The 20,702-nt window shown below is 43.3% G+C and overlaps 1 protein-coding gene across 3 annotated transcripts in view; it reads left to right on the forward strand.

The window, feature by feature from the left end:
* The window catches only part of NUP93 (nucleoporin 93), a 113,650-nt gene that overhangs the window by 85,206 nt on the left and 7,742 nt on the right, over positions 1-20,702 (forward strand). For all 3 annotated transcript variants that reach the window (XM_025369714.1, XM_025369715.1, XM_025369716.1), the window contains 12 exons: positions 1,581-1,655; positions 5,400-5,489; positions 7,593-7,732; positions 13,192-13,324; positions 14,740-14,897; positions 16,007-16,172; positions 16,460-16,553; positions 17,382-17,573; positions 18,292-18,418; positions 18,535-18,607; positions 18,900-18,944; positions 20,437-20,553. In XM_025369714.1, the coding sequence (XP_025225499.1) occupies positions 1,581-1,655; positions 5,400-5,489; positions 7,593-7,732; positions 13,192-13,324; positions 14,740-14,897; positions 16,007-16,172; positions 16,460-16,553; positions 17,382-17,573; positions 18,292-18,418; positions 18,535-18,607; positions 18,900-18,944; positions 20,437-20,553 (1,410 nt within the window). The remainder of the gene's footprint in view (positions 1-1,580; positions 1,656-5,399; positions 5,490-7,592; positions 7,733-13,191; positions 13,325-14,739; positions 14,898-16,006; positions 16,173-16,459; positions 16,554-17,381; positions 17,574-18,291; positions 18,419-18,534; positions 18,608-18,899; positions 18,945-20,436; positions 20,554-20,702) is intronic.

A 20,702-nucleotide genomic window follows, 5' to 3' on the forward strand; every position in this document is an offset into this window, starting at 1 on the left:
TTGGGAATGGTCACTGGGCCAGCCAGCAGCATCTACCAAGATCAGCGAACTGTTTAAGCTCTTTTAATACCAGTGATAGTTGGAGATCAGAACTGAGGGGACCTCTCAAGATCATCTAGGATAGCCCCTTCATTTGACTAATGGGAATCTGAGGAGGTGCTTTGCTCCAGAACCCAAAGCCAGGGAGTGAAGTGGCCCTCCTAGAACCCAGGCATCCTTGACAGTCCAGTGTTCATTCTCCAGAACCAAGGGCTTCATACTGCCTTTCTGATAACTCCCCTTCCCTTTCTTCCCGACTCCTGGTGCATGCCCACTGTACTCTTCCTTTTACCAGCTTCATAGTGCTGGGAAGCTTGGCTGTTATCATCCCCATTGGTTTCACAGAAAGCCTAGTTTAAACTGATTTATTTTAGATTTTAGTGTATAGAACATTCAGCTTTTTTAAATAAATGAGATAAGCTTAAAGAATTTGATCTCTGCTATGCTACAGTACAAACTAATCAGTGGGAACTTAAGAATTTACCTAATTTTGATCTGTATTTCTTTACAGAACGAATAAGCTTAACTAAAGACGAATATTCTTTCTTAAAAAAGACTGAAACTTTTTTCATACACAGTCATGCACTGCATGTGTGATGGTGGCTGGCTTCATAAGTTTATATCATATATTTTATGTGCTTTTTCTATATTTAATTGTGGTTAAATATATACATACTTACCATTGTGTTACAGTTGCCTACAGTATCCAGTATAGTAATAGGTTGTACAGGTATGTAGCCTAGGAGCAATAAGCTATGCATACAGCGTAGGTGTGGAGTGGGCTAAACCATCTGGTATGTGTAAGTATACTTTATGAAGTCCACACAATGACGAAATCTAATGATGCATTTCTCAGAACCTGTCCTCATTATTAAGTAATATATGACTGTATTTTTATCTGACTCTCCTCTTCAGATTGTAAGCTCTTTGGGGACAGGCTTTGCAGGCTGGCTTGTTTTTGTTCTTATGGAGATGGATATACACACAGCTGTGCATGTGGCAGACACTTAGCAAATATTAACTGAATGAATGTCCAACTTGCACTGGTCTCACATCTTCAGATAACAGAAAAGTAATCAGCAACTGTTGTCTTACTGTGGACTCTAGTGTGGAAATGTCTGAATCAGGTGTTTGACTCTCTAAACTGCTTTCCCTCAACTGCTTGATACGATTGATGAAAAAGAGGCCCACTGATAAAAACAATGGCCTCACTAGTGTGAAGACAAGGGGAAGCTTGAGATTGAAACAGAATGTTGGAAAGATGTACATTTCCAGAAACAGTCATTGAGATATCGATAGAGTTTATGCAGCCCCTCACTCTTTTTTAATTAATCCAGTCCCATACCTGCTCTCTTCTCATGTGTTCACAGTAAAAGTTGCATGTTATTGAAATCCCTAAAAATCATCATTTTGAGGAAGTCTTAACTAGGAAACAGACTCTCGACAGCTCTGTCAAAGACAAGAATATGTTTATGTGATTTTATTTCTTCACATGGCTGAATACTGTCCCTAACTGATTCTGAATATGTATTTATCCACAGCCAAGCTACATCAGTGACGTGGGACCCCCTGGTCGAAGCTCTCTAGATAGCATTGAGATGGCCTATGCGCGGCAGGTGAGTGTGCTCTCAAGGGGGATTAAGCCAGGAAATTCCTTTGTGAACCTCTAGAGAATAAAAGGGAACAAAAACTTGTAAAAGTCAAACCCTGAAAGCAAGTTGTATTTTTTCATTTAGAGGACTAGTTAATATTTTACCATAGGCCACTGGAGAATTCTATCAAATAGGGTAATAGAATTACTCACATTTGATTTGAGGAAATTGAAATCTGTCCTTTACACTGACCACAGCATCTCAGTATGCATTTTTGGCAACAGTCCCATGTACAGTAAAGCTTCAGGTAACTGCGCTGCTTAGCAAATGGAGTTCTGTATTAACTGACTTACCTGGTAAGCTGGTGGTATTAACAAATCCTTTTTTCACTCTTTGTCGAGAGAAATTTTCTAAATGCTTTTCTGTCTTGATAAGCATAGTGTATTCACTACTTAATACCACTGTTGTCCTAGAAAAGCTCATAATATTTTAGGGGTCATCCTTCTGGTTGTAGATGAGGACCGTCCAATAATATGGATATGGATTGAGATGCTTTGTGGTAAGCACAGGAATTCTGTTGGACTGAAACCACCCTGAGGACCCTACATAACCTGGAACTGACTTTTTAAATAAAGCAGTGCCAGCTGACTTTGTGCTTTATTGTAATTTGCTGCTTTTCCCCACAAAGTACAAAGAAGGAAAAATATTCCTGTTTCTTGAATTGAGGGCAGTTGGCCTTCATCCCCTTAAGATTATCCTCCACCAGCAGTGGTCCAGGAATATCTGCTCAGCCATTATCACCTCCTGGATTCTTTGAGGGGGACCCGGGGGTCCCACTTATGGCCCTCAACATTACCTACCTCATCCTCCTCCAGCCTGGAGTAGGGTGGTTGGAGGCAAAAACAGAGCAGCTATGGAGGTGAGCAGGAGGCAGTGAGAAACTGTTAGACCCTGTGCTCTTTTACCAAGGTCCCTCTCTTCAACTGCCAGTTATTTAGTCAGTGGAGTTCCACATGAATTGAGTTACCTGGTTAGCTGATGGTATTATCAGAAGTCCCTCTTTTACCCTTTCTTGAGAGAAATTTTCTAAATGTCTTTTTAAAAATGTCTCTTCTTTGGGGTGCCATTGCCACTTCAAACTCCAGACAGCTGAAGCCCCCAGCTTCATCAACTTCCCACACATGAGATCCTCTCCTTCCAACCCCCTCATGTTTTGCCACTGGCCTTCATTTATTTCCTCCTGCTCCAATTTTATACCTCTCTCTTTTTATTCCCCCTGTGCATCTGCATCCTTTACTCGTCACCTTCATTGTATGGCTGACTCCTGTATTGCCATGGAGAGAGTCCTGATGAATTACAGGCTTCTGAAGAGAGAGACTGTGTCTTCTACACCTGCAAGGACTAAAGATGTCATTAACATTTCATAGCACATACAACACCGAAATATTGTGTCTGTTTACACGGCTGTCCTCTCCACTAAAGAGTGAAGCTTTATATCCCATGTTGAACAGTACCTTGCAAAGGAAGGCCTGTAAGAAATGCTCATTGAGTGAATAAGTACTACATCATGGTTTAAAACCATTTTATTGATTGGTTGGTTGGGTGCTTGAGACGGAGTCTTGCTCTTTCACCCAGGGTGGAGTGCAGTGGTGCGATCTCAGCTCACTGAAGCCTCCGCCTCTGCCTCCCAGATTCAAGCGATTCTTCTGTCTCGGCCTCCCAAGTAGCTGGGATTACAGGCATGCACCACCACACCTGGCTAATTTTTGTATTTTTAGTACATACCGGGGTTTCACCATGTTGGCCACGCTGGTCTTGAGCTCCTGACCTCAGATGATCCACCCGCCTCTATCGGGAGAACCCGCTCCCGATATTTACGTGGGTTCTTTTCTGTTTCTTAAGTGTCTCGGCTGGTTTGAGAAATAAAGGGAAAGAGCACAAGAGAGAGAAATTTAAAGCTGGGTGTCTGGGCGAGACATCACATGTTGGCAGGATCTGTGATGTTCCCCAAGCCATAAAAGCAACAAGTTTTTATTAGCGATTTTCAAAAGGGGAGGGAGTGCACGAATAGGGTGTGGGTCACAGAGATCACATGCTTCACAAGATAATAAAATATCACAAGGCAAATGGAGGCAGGGCGAGATCACAGGACCACTGGATGAGGCAAAATTAAAATTGCTAATGAAGTTTCCGGCATGGCACGCATTGTCGTTGATAACATCTTATCAGGAAATAGGGTGTGAGAGCAGACAACCTGTCTGACCAAAATTTATTAGGCGGGAATTTCCTCGTCCTAATATGCCTGGGAGCTCTACAGGAGACCGGGGCTTATTTCATCCCTTTTAAAGACGGCACACCTTAAAGGAGCCATCTGTAAGCCTACCTTCAGGGCGCATTCTCTTTCTCAGGGTTGCTCCTTGCTGAGAAAAAGAATTCAACGATATTTCTCCTATTTGCTTTTGAAAGAGGAGAAATGTAGCTCTGTTCTGTCTGGCTCACCAGCGGCCAGTTCAAAGTTACCTCTCTTGTTCCCTGAACATCGCTGTTATCCTGTTCTATTTTCAAGATGCCCAGATTTCATATTGTTCAAACACATATGCTCTGCACACAATTTGTGTGCAGTTAACACAATCACAGGGTCCCGAGGCGACATTCATCCTCCTCAGTTTACAAAGAAGATGATGGGATTAAGAGATTAAAGACAGGCATAGGAAATTATAAAAGTATTAATTTGGGGAACTAATAAATGTCCATGAAATCTTCACAATTTATGTTCTTCTGCCGCGGCTTCAGCCGGTCCCTCCATTCAGAGTCCCTGACTTCCCGCAACATGCCTCGGCCTCCCAAAGTGCTGGGATTACAGGCGTGAGCCACTGCGCCCAGCAAAACCATTTAATCTTCATAACAGCCCTGGAAGATGAACGATACTGATATTCCCCATTTAACATAGAGGAAACTACAGTTCAGCAGAGTCGTGATTTGTCTAACATCACTACTTTGAGAGAGCAAAGACTTCATATACAAAGTGGAATCTTCCACAAGAAGATTTAGAACTTAACTAGTTAAGATTTAGAGCTTACAGTTCTAAATCTTAACTAGTTAAGTCCTGTTTCACTTCCGTAGTAGGACTTAACTAGTTCTAAATCTGGAAGAGTGAATTTACGATTTCTACTATCATCATTTTAGCTCCTTGAAAATAAAATCCAAAGTAAGAGTGGTTTTCCCATAGCTTAAATATCACATAGTTCATTTTCCTTAAGAAAATCTTACCTGAAGAACAGAGATTCTTTCCAGGAGAAATGGATATTCCACATGTGCCTCTCCTGCTATTCTAACACTTGTGGAGGGAGGCAGTGCCCAACATTCCTCACTCCATCCATGAACCCTATACCAGGGCCATTCCGTCATTTTGAAAGAATTGAGTCCTTTGCCTTGGTTATTAGGAAGCAGCAGCCAGACCCCTTCCATTCTCCTGTCTTCCCCGGGTGCTTCCTCACTAGGACAGAGAGGCATAGATCTGCCTGTGGTTCTTCTCCCCCTGGACCCCGCTGCTCCCATTCCTCAGGTGTTTGGAAGGCGGGGTGGCAGTTAGCTTTAGTGTGTTATCCACAGCCCCAGCACAACTAGGGAGCTGGCCAGTGTGCATGGCTCAGCCACTCCAAGGAAGGAAAGGTTGGCTGAAGTTTCTGCCAGCCATTGCCTGCTTCAGGGGGTTTTAAAAAGAGAAAGTAGATACTGTGCCATTTACTTTGCTTTTTATCATTTCAGATTTATATCTATAATGAGAAAATTGTAAACGGACACCTGCAGCCTAACCTGGTGGACCTTTGTTCTTCCGTCGCAGAGCTGGATGATAAGGTAGAACCTAGAGCTAACTCAAGTAGAAACCGGGGTCCAGTGTTTTGATGGGGCTAGCAGCTTGCCGACTTGGCTGAAATGTGCTGTGGAAACACCCCATTCTGTGGAATGAAATGTTAACTGTTCCTCAGAGTTTTATTTTAAATAACTTTGGGTGGTTTTCTTGATGATGAATTTTTAAAAATGCATCTTTAAAAGGCCCTGCCAGTATCAATTGATAGTCACAAGAGTTCTCTTCAAGCCGTATTTGCTTTGAAGTCCCATCAAGCTTTTACTCCCCACTTACCAGTTTCCCTCCTTACACAAGCAATAGACTCCTTAATGAGAGCTGAATTGTCAAGGTGATGGCTTTTCACACCTGTGAGCCCTTGAACTTGACTCAGGTGGGACTTTTGTGAGCATTCTTGATGTACCACTGGTTCTATTCCTCTGACAAACACATATACTGCCTTTATTTATTCTCCTCCCTCACCCCTTACTCCTGGCCAGTTTTCTGCTCCAAGGGGCAAAAAAATAAAAATAAAATAAAAAAATAAGTGGATGGATGACTACTTGGTAGGTGGCTAGGAGGAAGGAAGAAAGGAGGGAAGGCTATTATGGAAGAAAGCACCCATACCCAGATTTTTTTTTGTCTTTTAAAAACTTGCTCAGCCCAGTGTGGTGGCTCACATCTGTAACCCTAGCACGTTTTGAGGCTGAGGTTGGTGGATTGCTTGCACCCAGGAGTTCAAGACCAGCTTGGGCAACATGGCAAGACCTCCTCTCTACAAAAAATAGAAAAATTAACCGGGTGTGGTGGCATGCACCTGTAGTCTCAGCTGCTTGAGAGGCTGAGGTGGGAGGATTACCTGAGTCCAGGGAGGTCAAGGCTGCAGGGAACCATGATCATGCCAGTGTACTCCAGCCTGGGTGACAAAGAGTGAGGCCCTGTCTCAAAAAAAAGTATCTAACTTTTAATTTTTTTTTCTTTTTTTTTTTGAGATGGAGTTTCACTCTTGTTGCCCAGGCTGGAGTACAATGGTGAGATCTGGGCTCACTGCAGCCTCCACCTCCTGGGTTCAAGTAATTCTCCTACCTCAGCCTCCCGAGTAGCTGGGACTACAGGCACCTGCCACCATGCCTGGCTAATTGTTTGTATTTTTAGTAGAGACGGGGTTTCACCATGTTGGCTAGGATGGTCTCGAACTTAATTTTTTAAAATAGTAAAATATAAGATAACCTAAACAGATCTAAAGAAGAAAGTCAGGTTTCACCAATCATTCCACCACCTAGGAAGAGTCACATTTGTCTGGACAGTCTGAAGTTTTAATTTTTGAGAGAGACCATGAAAACAGGCTTTTCTCTTTTGCTTTGGAACAAGTATAAACCTTTTTCTCCAATCAGTGCTATCCTCTAAGGACTCATACATTTAAAGTATTGCCAAGGGTTCAGGGAACACGTTGTTTTTAAGGAGCGATTTACAGGCAGAAGGATTCTGGGGAGAGGGAGTCCCAGCTGTGTGGTGGTAACACAGAGGAAAGAACGCCCGCTCCTTTCCTGGGAGGCATCTTTTGAAGGGAGTGAGTGGGAAGGAAAATGGGAGGCTGTGACACTCACCAAGTAAGGTAAAAGCGGTGGCCCCTGGAGCGTCTCTGGGAGGACGAAAACCTGTATTATTAGGTTAAACTCTTATTTTAAGCCTTTAGAAACTCAGATAACCTTGTAAGGACTGAAATACAGCTCTTGGAGTTTAAACTCCTAGAACTTTGGATGACCGTAAATGGATTCCTGCTCTCTGAAGGGATAACCCGCTGAGATTCAGTGTTCTTGCAACATGTGTGTAGTTTTAATTATGTATGTGGTTATGTCAGACCTGGAATAGTAATTGATATGAAAACCAACTCCGGGCAGGGGTAGGGGGTGCTTATCGGTGGATGGAACTCTGAAGTCTGGCCAGCAGAGGCGCATCTTCTGCACTGAGCTTAAGCCTAGCAGTCACAGACAGATGACATTAACCTCATCCCCCACCTTACTCTGCCAGCCTTGGAGGTCAGAGTGCCACAAAGAACCACATAATTTCTCTGACCCTGCAGCATTGTCACATGCAGTTTTGTTTATATGCAGAGCATTTCTGACATGTGGACCATGGTAAAACAAATGACAGACGTGTTGTTGACACCGGCAACTGATGCCCTGAAGAACCGCAGCAGTGTGGAAGTGCGCATGGAGTTTGTCAGGCAGGCCTTGGCGTACCTTGAGCAGAGGTAAGGCAGCAATAGCACAGTGGGGCTGGCTTTCAAATCCCTTGCAGTCAACCGTTTCTCAGATCTTAAGTTGTCCTCAGGTTAAGTGTGCTGTAGCTGGTATAATTTAAGATTTATTATGGCCGGGCGCGGTGGCTCACGCCTGTAATCCCAGCACTTTGGGAGGCCAAGGCGGGCAGATCACGAGGTCAGGAGATCGAGACCATCCTGGCTAACACGGTGAAACCCCGTCTCTACTAAAAATACAAAAAATTAGCCGGGCGTGGTGGCGGGCGCCTGTAGTCCCAGCTACTCGGAGGCTGAAGCAGGAGAATGGCGTGAACCTGGGAGGCGGAGCTTACAGTGAGCCGAGATGGCGCCACCGCACTCCAGCCTGGGCGACAAAGCGAGACTCCGTCTCAAAAAAAAAAAAAAAAAAAAGATTTATTATGTTAAATTGAACAAGGCTCAGAGTTGTAATCCTGTTTCAGAAATCCTGTTTTACTTACCTACCAGGACTGTTTCTGCAGTCACACATTAAAATAAAAATCACACATTAAAAAATCATGGTAGGTGAGCACTGTTTGAATTCCCTTTTTCTTTCTCCACACTCTGTCTCTTAATACGTAAAGCCATAGTGCCTTAGGTCATAATCTTTTTCTAATGTGATTCAGCCATTACTCCTTAGGCTCTTTTTTTTCTCTCCACATTCTAATTTTATTCCCAGGCATGTTACTACCTTCAAACCCTAGGAAAACTCCTTTCCCCTTATTTTCTGACTCTACTTGGTTAATTCCCCTAAGTCAGGGTCATTCCCAGCTGATAATGCCTGTGATTTATGCCCGGGTTTCTTTGCCACTTCCTCACCAATCAGAGCTGGTCACTGAGGGGTTTGTGGCAGTGCCTTTGTGCCCAAAGTATTGTTCCCTTCGTTAGTAGGACCCATGCCATCATCCCTCCCTGTGGATACTCCTTCCAATTCTGAATTGGCCAGCAGGGATTGCCATGAGTGTGCAATAGAATCTCTTTATTTTAGAGACAGGGTGCTGGGCCCCTCCCTGCTGGCTTGAGAAGAGAAAGCCAAGTTGAATACACTTGCAAAATTACAGGCCTTTGCCACTGAGCCTCTGCACCTGCCAGCAGCCTTGCAGTGAGATCGCCTTTTGTCAATAAAACAATACTTCATTAGGAAGTCAGAAGATTTCCTTGTATGTTACTGAGGTAATTCAAACTTGGTACAGCGGAGAATAGGTTTTTATACCAAATACTATATTAATTAGACGAGAGCTACTGAAATGAACACCATCAGACACATTACACTCACTAGCTTCCATTCCCTGGTTAAGAAAAATCTGGAGCTCAAAATGGATTTTTATTCTCCTAGTATAGGAATAAAGGGTTTATAAAATAATTCTTCTAAGCGTTGGCTGAATTTTTGTGATTAAGTTTTGGGTTTATCAATCTTCAGCCGTAAAGAACCTACATATGTAGCAGCATTTATTCGTTACCAGTCGGCAAAATGAGTCAGAACTTCTTTTGCTATATAAAAACTTCTAGGAATTTTTTTTTTTTTGTAAGACAGGGTCTGGCTCTGTCACCCATGCTGGAGTGTGGTGGCATAATCTGGGCTCGCTGCAACTTCTCCCTCCCAGGCTCAAGCAGTCCTCCCACCTCAGCCTCCCGAGGTGTGTGCTACCATGCCCAGCTTTTTTTTTTTTTTTTTGAGATGGAGTTTCGCTCTTGTTGCCCAGGCTGTAGTGTAATGGTGTGCTCTTGGCTCTGTGCAACCTCCACCTCTCAGGTTCAAGCGATTCTCCTGCCTCAGCCTCTTGAGTAGCATGGTAGCCTGCCACCATGCCCAGCTAATTTTTGTATTTTTAGTAGAGATGGGGTTTCACCATGTTGGCCAGGCTAGTCTCGAACTCCTGACCTCAGGTGATCCACTGGGTTCAGCTTCCCAAAGTGCTAGGATTACAGGCGTAAGCCACCGTGCCTGGCTTAGGATTTTTTTTTATTTTTATTTATTTTTTTCAGTGAGTGTAAGTGTATGACTGCTCATGACTGCTTTTTTCTTGATCACTCTAATCCTTAACACTGGTGCTTGACTTCACCAGTGGTACTAGGCTGCTTTCCTTGGTTTTAAATCGCTGGTAAGCCAGTCCATTTCTTTAAGTCTTTTCGTTTAGTTTTTAAAAGTATCTTGTTCCATTAATTTCTTTAACAGTGCTTCTTGGAGCTATTTGGGAATTTCCTTTCATAATTGTAATCTTAAGTTTATTTTTCACTCTAGTGGCATGACTCTCTGATGGCATCTTTTGTAAGCATTCATTGTCACCTTTGATAAAGGGGATATTTTAGAATAATTATACTCAGTGTTAAAATATTTTTCTCTGCTGCTCATTCACTGACAGTATGCATATAATAGTTCAAGTGATGCAATGCATCAGATGGCAAAGTAGACCAGTCCTAAATAATTTTTCAATTATAAGGCTGAAATGTTGTGAAAATGTAGGATTGGTCTGTCTCTTCCCTGCCACATTCCAAGATTTAAGGCATGATATATATATCTTAGCCCTCAAGGAATTTAGACTTCTTCAGTTTAGGCCCTTGTCAGCACATGGACTGTCTTAATTCAAATTGGAAGAGACCATAGTGGGCATCTGTTTGTCCTGGCTGCTACAGGACTCCTCAATTTCTTATCCAACCTCTGCTTATAAATACTTCCAGGCCAGGCGCAGTGGCTCACGCCTGTAATCCCAGCACTTTGAGAGGCCACGGTGGATGGATCACCTGAGGTTGGGAGTTCGAGACCAGCCTGGCCAACATCGTGAAACCCCGATTATACAAAAATACAAAAATTAGCTGGGCATGGTGGTACACGCTTGGCACAAGTCCCAGCTACTTGGGAGGCTGAGGCAGGAAAATCACTTGAACCTAGGAGGCAGAGGGTGCAGTGAGCCGAGGTCATGCCACTGCATTCCAACCTGGGCAACAAAGCAAGACTCTGTCTAAAATAAATAAATAAATAAAAATTCCAATGATGGGGAACTCATTAACATTTGTTAAATTTTGTTTGTTTTTCATTATAAAAATAATACATGCTTATTATAGAAACTTTGGAAGATGCTAAAAATAAGACTTGAAAAAAGAGGGGAGGACCCGTATACCATCTAGAGGCTCCTATTACCTTGTTATATTTCTTTTTTCCCCCCTGTTCTTGAAGTCTGAGTATTTTTTTTTTTTATAACCGCATAAAATTTCATTGAGTCAGCCGGGCATGGTGGCTCATGCCTGTAATCTCAGCACTTTGAGAGGCCGAGGCGGGCGGATCACGAGGTCAGGAGATTGAGACCACCCTGGCCGACACGGTGAAACCCCTTCTGTACTAAAAATACTAAAATTAGCCGGGCATGATGGTGCGCACCTGTAGACCCAGCTAGTCAGGAGGCTGAGGCAGGAGAATCACTTGAACCCGCAGGGCAGAGGTTGCAGTGAGCCGAGATGGCGCCACTGTACTCCAGCCTGGGGATAGAACGAGACTCCGTCTCAAAAAAAAAAAATTTTTTTTTTTGTTGAGTCTGTTTCCTGTTATTAAGATTTAGGTTGTTTGTTTCACTCTCTCTGTTGTTTTACTTAACCTGGTGTTGAAAACCTGACTTTTTGAGGTAGTCTGTGGTTTTTGACAAGAACATACTATATTTAGAAAGTTATTACATTAACCACATATTTGGGTATCTGTGAATTGGACTATTTAATCTTGGTATGGAAACACTTAAAACTACTACAGAGGATTTTAAGAAGCATGCTAGTAAATAAATGAAGAGGGAATGGTAGAAAAATCATCAATTTGCAACCACCAGTGTAATAACTGGTCCAGCAAGGACCATCAATGGAAAGTAAAACCGTTGAGTAAAAGATTGTTGAATAGAATACTTACATGACGTTCATGTATTGCCCCACAGATTACTTGTTAAGCACAAAGATAATAATAAATTGTAATGGAGAAATCTGATGGACACCTTTCAAGCAAGTGAATCAAATCTAGTGTTACCAATAAAGAAACAAACCTGCTACCTATGTCATTGTGGGATTCAGTGGGAAATGCCAGCATTAGCTATGTAGGGCTACTGTCAAAAAAGTTGAACCTGAATCAAATAACAATCCAGCTTAGATACTCTACCAGACAGCTGGCCTGGACTCTATAAATAAAAGGTCAGTGTCCAGCTGAGCATGGTGGCATGTACCTCTAGCCCCAGCTACTCAGGAGATTGAGGCAGGAAGATTGCTTGAGCCCAGGAGTTTGAGGCTGTAGAGTGCTTTAAAGGCACTTATGGGCCAGCCGTGGTGGCTCTTGCCTGTAATCCCAGCACTTTGGGAGGCCAAGGCAGGTGGATTACTTGAGGTCAGGAGTTCGAGACCAGCCTGGCCAACATGGTGAAACTCCATCTCTACTAAAAATACGAAAATTAGCTGGGCTTGGTGGCCCGCGCCTGTCATCCCAACTGCTTGGGAGGCTAAGGCAAGAGAAATGCTTGAAAACCCGGGAGGCGGAGGTTGCAATGAGCCGAGATCACGCCACTGCACTTCAGCCTGGGCGTCTAGAGTGAGAATCTATCTCAAAAAAAATAAGAGCACTTGTTAATAGACACTGCTTCCCAGCCTGGGAACCACAGCAATACCCTGCCTCTTGAAAAAAAGAAAAAGATCATTGTCATGAAAGAAAAATAATGATGGAATTAATGGAATTATCTTAGATTAAGGGAAAGTGGCTTGACAATTATATTTTCTTGATGAGATTCTGGATTTAAAAACTGTAAAGGAAACTATTAAAAAATTGGGTTATATTTTTGATAATAATAAGAAATTAATGTTAAGTTTCTTGGTATCGTAATGATATGGAGGTTAGGCAGGAGAAGGTCCTAGTTCTTCAGAGCCATATGGTATTTACAGATAAAGTAGCCCCTGATTTTTATAACGTATTTTCAAGTGGTTTGGGGGGAGAAAAAAGCACAAGTGTGTATGTTATGTGTGTGTGGAGAGAGAAAACATAAAGAAATGTTAAAAATTGGTGAATCTAGGTAAAAGGTTATGTGCATTCATTGAACTATTCTTTTAACTTTTTGTAGGTTTGAAAGTTTTCAAAATAAAAAGTTTAACAAGAACCCACCAGAGCATTAGCCTGTGAGCTGGAGCGATTATTATTCTGTATATCCACCCTTAATGTATTTGAAGTCCACAGTTGTGTTCCTCCAGGGATTCTTTTGAGTTTCCGCAGTGATGAGAAATCTACTGTGATCCACAGCCCACTGAGTAAATAATATAGTTTGCTTCATTAAGCATGTACTGTTTCCTCTTCTGCATTGAGCTTGAAGTCTAGGCCCTGCCCTTCCAAGCTACAGTGTAATGTCATGGATATGGGCATAGAGATGTGTAATAAATGTTTTCAATCTTCCCTGTTTTTTCCTTTAAAATTTTTCCAGTTATAAGAATTACACCCTTGTGACTGTCTTTGGAAATTTGCATCAGGCCCAGCTGGGAGGGGTGCCTGGGACTTACCAATTGGTTCGAAGTTTCCTGAACATTAAACTTCCAGCTCCCTTGCCTGGACTACAGGTACTGACAACTTTCTCTGTGTGATCAGTTACACCCCCAGAGCAGTTGCCCTCAGATTGGCATTTTCAGTTAAAATGAGGATATGTGTGGAGACTACTGTATGGAGATGAGTTCAGAGAGGGGTGACGACAGAAGGTGAAGACCTCTTAGGAGGCTGGTAGTATAGAAGTCCAGGTGATGGTGGTAGTTGCTCAGCCCAGGGTGGAGGAGAGTGCATGGAGAAGATGCCATTGGGTTCTTGACATGTTTTGAAAGCTGAGCCAGTAGGACTTGCTGAAGAACGTAGATTTGAGTGTGAGAGTCAGGGATGACTTCTGAGATTTTTGACTAAAACAGCTGGAAGAATGGAGTTGAATGTAGTTTTTAGGATGCGGTCTCTTCTCAGCTCATGGTCCAGTTGGGGAGATTATCATACAGTAATGCAAAGTGCTAAACTGGAGCCTTATGCAAAGGGTGGCAGGATATAGACGAGATTAGCTGCATAAAGAAGGTGAGATTCTCACTTGCTCTTAAAGAATAGGAGTTCACCAACCTGAAGTTTTGGAAAAGAGTACCAGGAGGAGGTAACACATGCACAAATGCATGGAGGCAGGAGAGAGTATCTGGAGGACTGGGTGCACAGTAGGGCTTGGCAAGCTTGGGGCCCACTAGTGAAGGCCTTAAGTGCCAGGCCCAGCACTTTGGACTTAAACAACTCAAAGGGGTTTAAGTGGGCAAGTTCAGATCTGGGTTTTAGAGAGAGTCCTGCTGAGGGAAGGGTGGAAGTGCCAAGAAAGGAGGCCTGAGGCCTACTTCTGGAGGAGTTGAAGAAAAGCAAAGAGAGAAGCGTAAGCGCAGGCCGCTGTGCAGACAAATGGCAAAACCAGACTTGGGATAAATAAGCTGTAGTATTCAGAGAGTGGGAACAGAGCTGTCTCTCAGATCCCCTAGTGCCCAGCAGTACCTGACACCAAGATACTGAGTATGACGTTTTATAAACTTGAGTACTATAAGGGTAGTCTCTTACTGGTCAGTGACATCTTTAGCCCTTGCTTTGTGGGGGTTGTAGGAGTGCATGTGTATATGTTATCACAAAAGAACGTCACCCAGTTACTGTGGGCCCCTGGGATTCCATGGAAAAACCACAGGGTAACTTTGGATCAGGTGGGGTACATAGCGCTTCAGAGGAAAAGCTCTGGAGCCTTATTGTTACTTAACAGCTTACTTGGACAGATGACTTAACGCTTCCATGCCTCAGTTTCCTTGTTTGTAAAACAGGGAGGAAAAGGCTGTTAATGGTTCTCACCGCAGGGAGCTGTTGTGAACATTAAGTGACTTATTTTAAGGAGAGGGGCTTAGCTTGGTTTTAGCACATATGAAAGCAGTCAGCTCAGCTTTTTTTTGTTTATTTTGAGCACTTACTGTTCCTCTTTTAGGATGGAGAGGTAGAAGGCCATCCTGTGTGGGCACTAATTTACTACTGCATGCGCTGTGGAGACCTGCTTGCCGCTTCACAGGTAGTTAATCGAGCCCAGCACCAGCTGGGAGAGTTTAAAACCTGGTTCCAGGAGTACATGAACAGCAAGGACAGAAGGTATGGTGAATGAGGTGGGGCGACCTTCCCTGTCGTTATTCTCTTTTCCCTGGACAGGCCCAAAACAAGTTTCTGCCTGGGGGAAAAAGGAGGTTTTGAAAGCAAATAGAACTCTCTTGGGAATAAAGAGTGAAAGGATTAGAAGAATGCCCCATTCTGATGCTGATGTCTAGGCATGCGTGCATCTGTGTTTGGGAATTTTCCTGTTCCTACAAGGGAAGGGCTGGCTCAGGAGCATGATGTGAGTTGTTCCGTAAATCTAAGGCACATCAAGGATGCTTTATAAAATGGGACTTTTTAAAAGTTACATTTGTTAACACTTAGTGCTTCCAGTATGGAAATATGTTGTCATGTACTTCATAGCTTAAAGGCTAGAATTAGAAGTTAGTAAAATTGAAATATAATCATTGAATTAATTCATTAAGTCTTTACGTTCTCTTGCATTAAGGAACTGCTAAGCATTAATTTTCCTTGGATTTTGCTAATGTAATTGGACTTAAGTTCATACTCAAACTGAGGTTATTATATATATGTACATGTATGTAGAAGAAATGATGGCAGTTACTGTAGTTGTACTTGTGAAAAACTAGGATACTTTTCTTGCTAGCATTAATAATGTCATGTCAAGAGATTGCCTCAAACCACAAGCCCCTGTCTTGCTCATATTAGAATTAAAGTAGGGTTAATGTCTTAAGGTTCCCCCAGAAGGAGATTTGAGTGCAAGTTGTTTTTTTAGGAGGTGATCTCACATGAATAAGGGAGTGTGGAGGCCACAGAGGAGCTAAGACAGTTAAGGGAAGGATTCCCTCCTGTCCATCGCTGCTTGAGTGCTGCTGGGGTGTGGAATGGAGTTCTAATTCCCTGGCATTTCTGACCTGTCCATGAAGGCCTCAGCAAATAGAAAACTGGCAGGCCAATAGATGCAGGTGCTGGTAGTTGCAAGTCAGGTTAAAGTGATGGTGCCAAGGGGAGGGGATAGGGCAGAGACAGTCTCTCTTACCCCGATGAAGGAAGGCTTCCCTGCTGTTATATGTTTGGGACTTGGGATGCTTTCAGATCCTTGAGGATTTTTATTGAGTGTGTATCTGTCTGTTCCTTTATGTCTGTAGATTGTCCCCAGCTACAGAAAACAAGCTCCGGCTGCATTACCGCAGAGCCCTCAGGAACAATACAGATCCCTACAAGCGGGCCGTGTACTGTATCATTGGCAGATGTGACGTCACCGACAACCAGAGTGAAGTAGCAGACAAAACTGAGGATTACCTGTGGCTGAAGGTAGGCACGGTTTCCTCTGCCCACACAGGGCTTTACCCCTTTTCTGTGCTCACGTCCCCAGAAAGATTTTACCTGCGTAATGTATGATGCCAATAAGGTGATCAGGACCAGCGGGTTCCTCGTCTCCTGTCCCCATTTTTTATTGTGTAATTCCCAGCTCATAACCATAGCCTTAAACACAGCTTCCAGCTGACATCATTGAGCATGGCTGCTGAACAGCTACAACTCTGTGCGTGTGGCTCAGGGTGTAGTTTGTACTAATGCATGTGTTTCTCTTGGGGATTTAGTTGAACCAAGTGTGTTTTGACGACGATGGCACCAGCTCCCCACAAGACAGGCTGACTCTCTCACAGTTCCAGAAACAGTTGTTGGAAGACTATGGTAAGATCCTGGACATAACCACCTTTCCCTTCTCTTGTCCACTTAAGGTGACTACCTCAGTTTTCCTCTGGGAAAATTTTTCATCTCTGAACTTTTGTCTTTCTTTCAAAACTCCTATAGATTGTCAAGGCAAAACAGCAAACCTACCATTCCAAATTCAAATAAAGGGCATGTGGCCTTAAGTAATGCATAAAACTTATATGGTCATACACAATAATCTATTTTCTCTAATTCTTTGAACTGTTCTAGTAGACATATGCTCAGAGAGAGACAAAGAAGACGTAGCTGTTGCTTCCTAGTAGATCTTACTAGTCACTAGATCTGAGCACAAAGGAGAGAGACAGAAATAGCCTTTCTTCTTTCTTCCCCCCTATTTTTTAAAAACTGAGAAGAAAAGAAGATTCCAAATAATGGTTACCAGTTGTTGCATTCAGATTTCTGTGACTATGAGTAAACTGAAACTCTTTTGAAATCTGCATTTCTTTCCTTGAGTGACTTAACAGGGTAAAGGAGATAGACACTCTCTGTGGTCCATTTTAAGATCCTTAACTCTGTTTCTCTCCCACCTAACGCAAGCAGCTGGAGTTTTACAGCACAGTCAAATTTCTAGTAATGTTATGAGGTCTAGAGAAGATGGAGGAGCCAGGTCACATTTCACATGGCAGTTTACTGTATTCAGGGCCCCCTTGATCAATTCAGGCTCATGCTGGTGCTTTCTTCCTGCCCATCTAGTCCTGTGGGCTCACAGGCTGCTGCCTGGGGGTTGGGCCACCAGTAAGCACCTTCTTTCTGAGTTGGTTTTATCTCCTCTCCTCTCCTCTCTCCCAGGCGAGTCCCACTTTACGGTGAACCAGCAACCTTTCCTCTACTTCCAAGTCCTGTTCCTGACAGCGCAGTTTGAAGCAGCAATTGCCTTTCTTTTCCGCATGGAGCGGCTGCGCTGCCATGCTGTCCATGTAGCACTGGTGCTGTTTGAGCTGAAGTTGCTTTTAAAGTCCTCCGGACAGAGTGCTCAGCTCCGTGAGTATTTGGGATTGGGTTTACAGTAATGTAACCACAGCACGTCCCTCTTTGGGCGACGGTGGCCACAAAACCACAACCAATAAGGATTTGAGCAAAGGGTACCAGTCATTTTAGAGCATGTGGACAGTTGAGCTTTTTAGATGATTAGTGTTGGGGTTCTTGCTTCCCCGCCCCAAGCATTGGTATTCCTTTGGAAGTTAAGTATATAAAGTGCTGTTCAAAGTGCTAGCTTTGTGGCCAGTCTGATTGCCTGGAAAATGGTGAAGAAGCAGCCCCTAGAGTTATGGGTCTGATTCCCATTAGGGCCCTGGCTTTAATGACATTGGAAACCCCAGTCAGGCATATGCATACCAGACTGGGATGAGAGAGTCAGGGGAGAGAGAGGAAGTAAATGTGGATGAATGGCTGCGGGTTCCTTATTGGTGTAGCAGAGTCATCCCAGAGCATGTGCCATAATGGTCAGTTGGATTATCTTTTCATTCAGAGACCAACATATTAGTAATTTACGGCAAAGTGCTGTTTTCTCCACGCTGGGCCTGGGGACAAATTGAGGATAGGGTGGTAAAAGGGACTGGCCAAAGCTTATATTGGCAAACATTGACTGGGCTGCAGGAGTAGATGCTGCTGGGTCTGTGGATTCAGCTTCCATAGTTTCTGGGTTGCATGGGTCAGAGGAGCAGTGTGGTTGTGACCCATTCTGACCCCCACGATGCAGTCAGCCACGAGCCTGGTGACCCTCCTTGCATGCGGCGGCTGAACTTTGTGCGACTCCTCATGCTATACACCCGGAAGTTTGAGTCCACGGACCCAAGGGAGGCCCTCCAGTACTTCTATTTCCTCAGGTAACGTTTGCTTTTGACCATTTACTTCAGCTAGTTTCAATTTCTGCCATTCTGAGAATGACCGTTAGAGACCTTATGTCCAGACTAGAAACTGAGTTGACTTTTTTCCCTTACAGGGATGAGAAAGATAGTCAAGGAGAAAACATGTTTCTGCGCTGTGTGAGTGAGCTTGTGATTGAAAGCCGAGAGGTAAGTGGGTTTCCTTTTCTCTCCTCCCCATGGTTTTCAGTGTGCATGTTCCCATGTTCATTCCGTACTGCATGTTTACTTCAATATGGTTGTGGTGGATAAGGCCTAGGGAGTTTTTAGAGTTTCATTGGTTTCTAACAGTGAAAATATTTATTTCAGTCACACTGATTTTTAGTTTGCGTGAGACTTATCCCATTCATCCCATTTGATTCCTCTCTTTTTTCTCTAAAGACTTATGGATTATGTTTATATCTTTGTCCAATAATTTGAGTAAACTTTTTTCCTTCCACAGTTCGATATGATTCTTGGGAAACTAGAGAATGACGGAAGTAGAAAGGTGAGTTAAATGCATCCTTAGAGAAATGTTCGTTAGCTGTTGGGGATTTATAAATATCAAAAGAATACACTTAGATTTTAAGATTCAAGGTACTAAAGATGCAAATCTGAACAGAGTTGCTTAATTTAAAAAATGGAATTAAAATTATGGGCCCAGATGATGACCTTGGTTTTACACACACTTTATATCTCCTTAAAATATGTTAATTTGTGATTACAAAGCTTTTTTATTATGTTCAGAATATTCATTTGTTCATGCCTGTCATTTTTTGAGCTGAGAATGCTATTATACATTTCTGCCATTCTTGGCTCAGAAAACATGCAAGAAAAAGAAATTGATTACTGCACCCATTCTCCCAAGATGGAAAAGTTAGATGTGCACTTGACCTCCTTCAAAATGCAGTTTCCAAGGGCTTTGAACTCCACAGTGACCCTGGAAATACTCCTGGAAGGCCTGAGGGATTTCAGGACTCACTATGCCCATTGGTTGTCATGGCAGGAGGGTCAGAGATCCTGTTGTCAGAGACCAGTCCTGGCCCTGAATCTCCCTGTGGCCTTTAGAAAGTCACTTGCCCCTCAGGGACTGACTTTTCTCATTTGTAAAAATGAGTGGTTTGGACCCAGCAATCTGTAGATGAGCTCACACTGCTCACAGCATCTACCTCAGAAGAAAGGCAAGTGACAGTGCTGATGACGGTGGCCTTGGTTATTGGGCGATGACAATCACCAGGCATGGTACTGAGTGCTTTGCATAGTTTCTTCTTTAACAGGCTGTACTGGGGCCAGGAGGCTCCCAGTGTGTGTGAGTTGACAGAGCTGGAAACATAGATAAGACCTTATCCTCTCCTGCCTCCCAAGTGGCGGGGCAAGTCACCTCGACCTGGTCCAGCCCTGAGAGTCCAGTGCCGGTGGAGAAGCAGAATGGCCAGGCAGAGATATTATGCACTTGCCTTCATTCTCCCAGGATACCTAAGGCCTCTCTCATGCTCTCCTGAGCATTTAGTTGCTGTCGAGTGCTGATGGTGATTTTTTTTAAGAAATGTCCTGTTACCACTTGCCATGTGTTTTTTCAGCACTGAGTTCCTTTTGCCATCTGTCTTAGAAAACAAATCCAAAATCTTTCAGATATTTTCTCTAAGCCTCCTGCTTTTTCTCTGTGGTTCCTACTCATCAGCAAATTTAAAATCATTGATTTCACTGACTCTCTGGGTCATTTTGGAAAATTAGAAAGCACAGATGTCTTATTGCTGACTCCTCTGTGCTTCTAGTAAGTCTGCCCTTTCATGTGTAGTTTCCTTGGTCTCTTTTATAGTTTTAATAGGACTTTATATCTTCAAGAAAGCCAGAGTCTGGCTGATGGAGTACATGCATTGCCCAGGGCAAGCAATTTCACTTGAAGTATTTTTTGGGTCCTAATTGCATCTCTTTGTTTAAAATAATAGCTCTGTGCACCCGTCTGTCTCTTCCTCCCCCTCCATAATTTGTCTTGTCAGCCTGGAGTCATAGATAAGTTTACTAGTGACACAAAGCCTATTATCAACAAAGTTGCTTCCGTGGCAGAAAATAAAGGACTGTTTGAAGAGGCAGCAAAGCTGTATGACCTTGCCAAGGTAAAGTGTGCCTGCTTCCTTCTTCTGCACTTCACAGGTCTGCCAGCCTTTCGGCATTAAATGTGCAGCCACTTCGACAGTGTCATTGTTGTAGCACCCTCCCTGTAGAGGCGTTTGCTCTAGTGCTTAGACAGTTAATGGTCCAGTCA

This window comes from Theropithecus gelada, chromosome 20, assembly GCF_003255815.1.
Source record: "Theropithecus gelada isolate Dixy chromosome 20, Tgel_1.0, whole genome shotgun sequence".
Classification (NCBI taxonomy): Eukaryota; Metazoa; Chordata; class Mammalia; order Primates; family Cercopithecidae; genus Theropithecus; species Theropithecus gelada.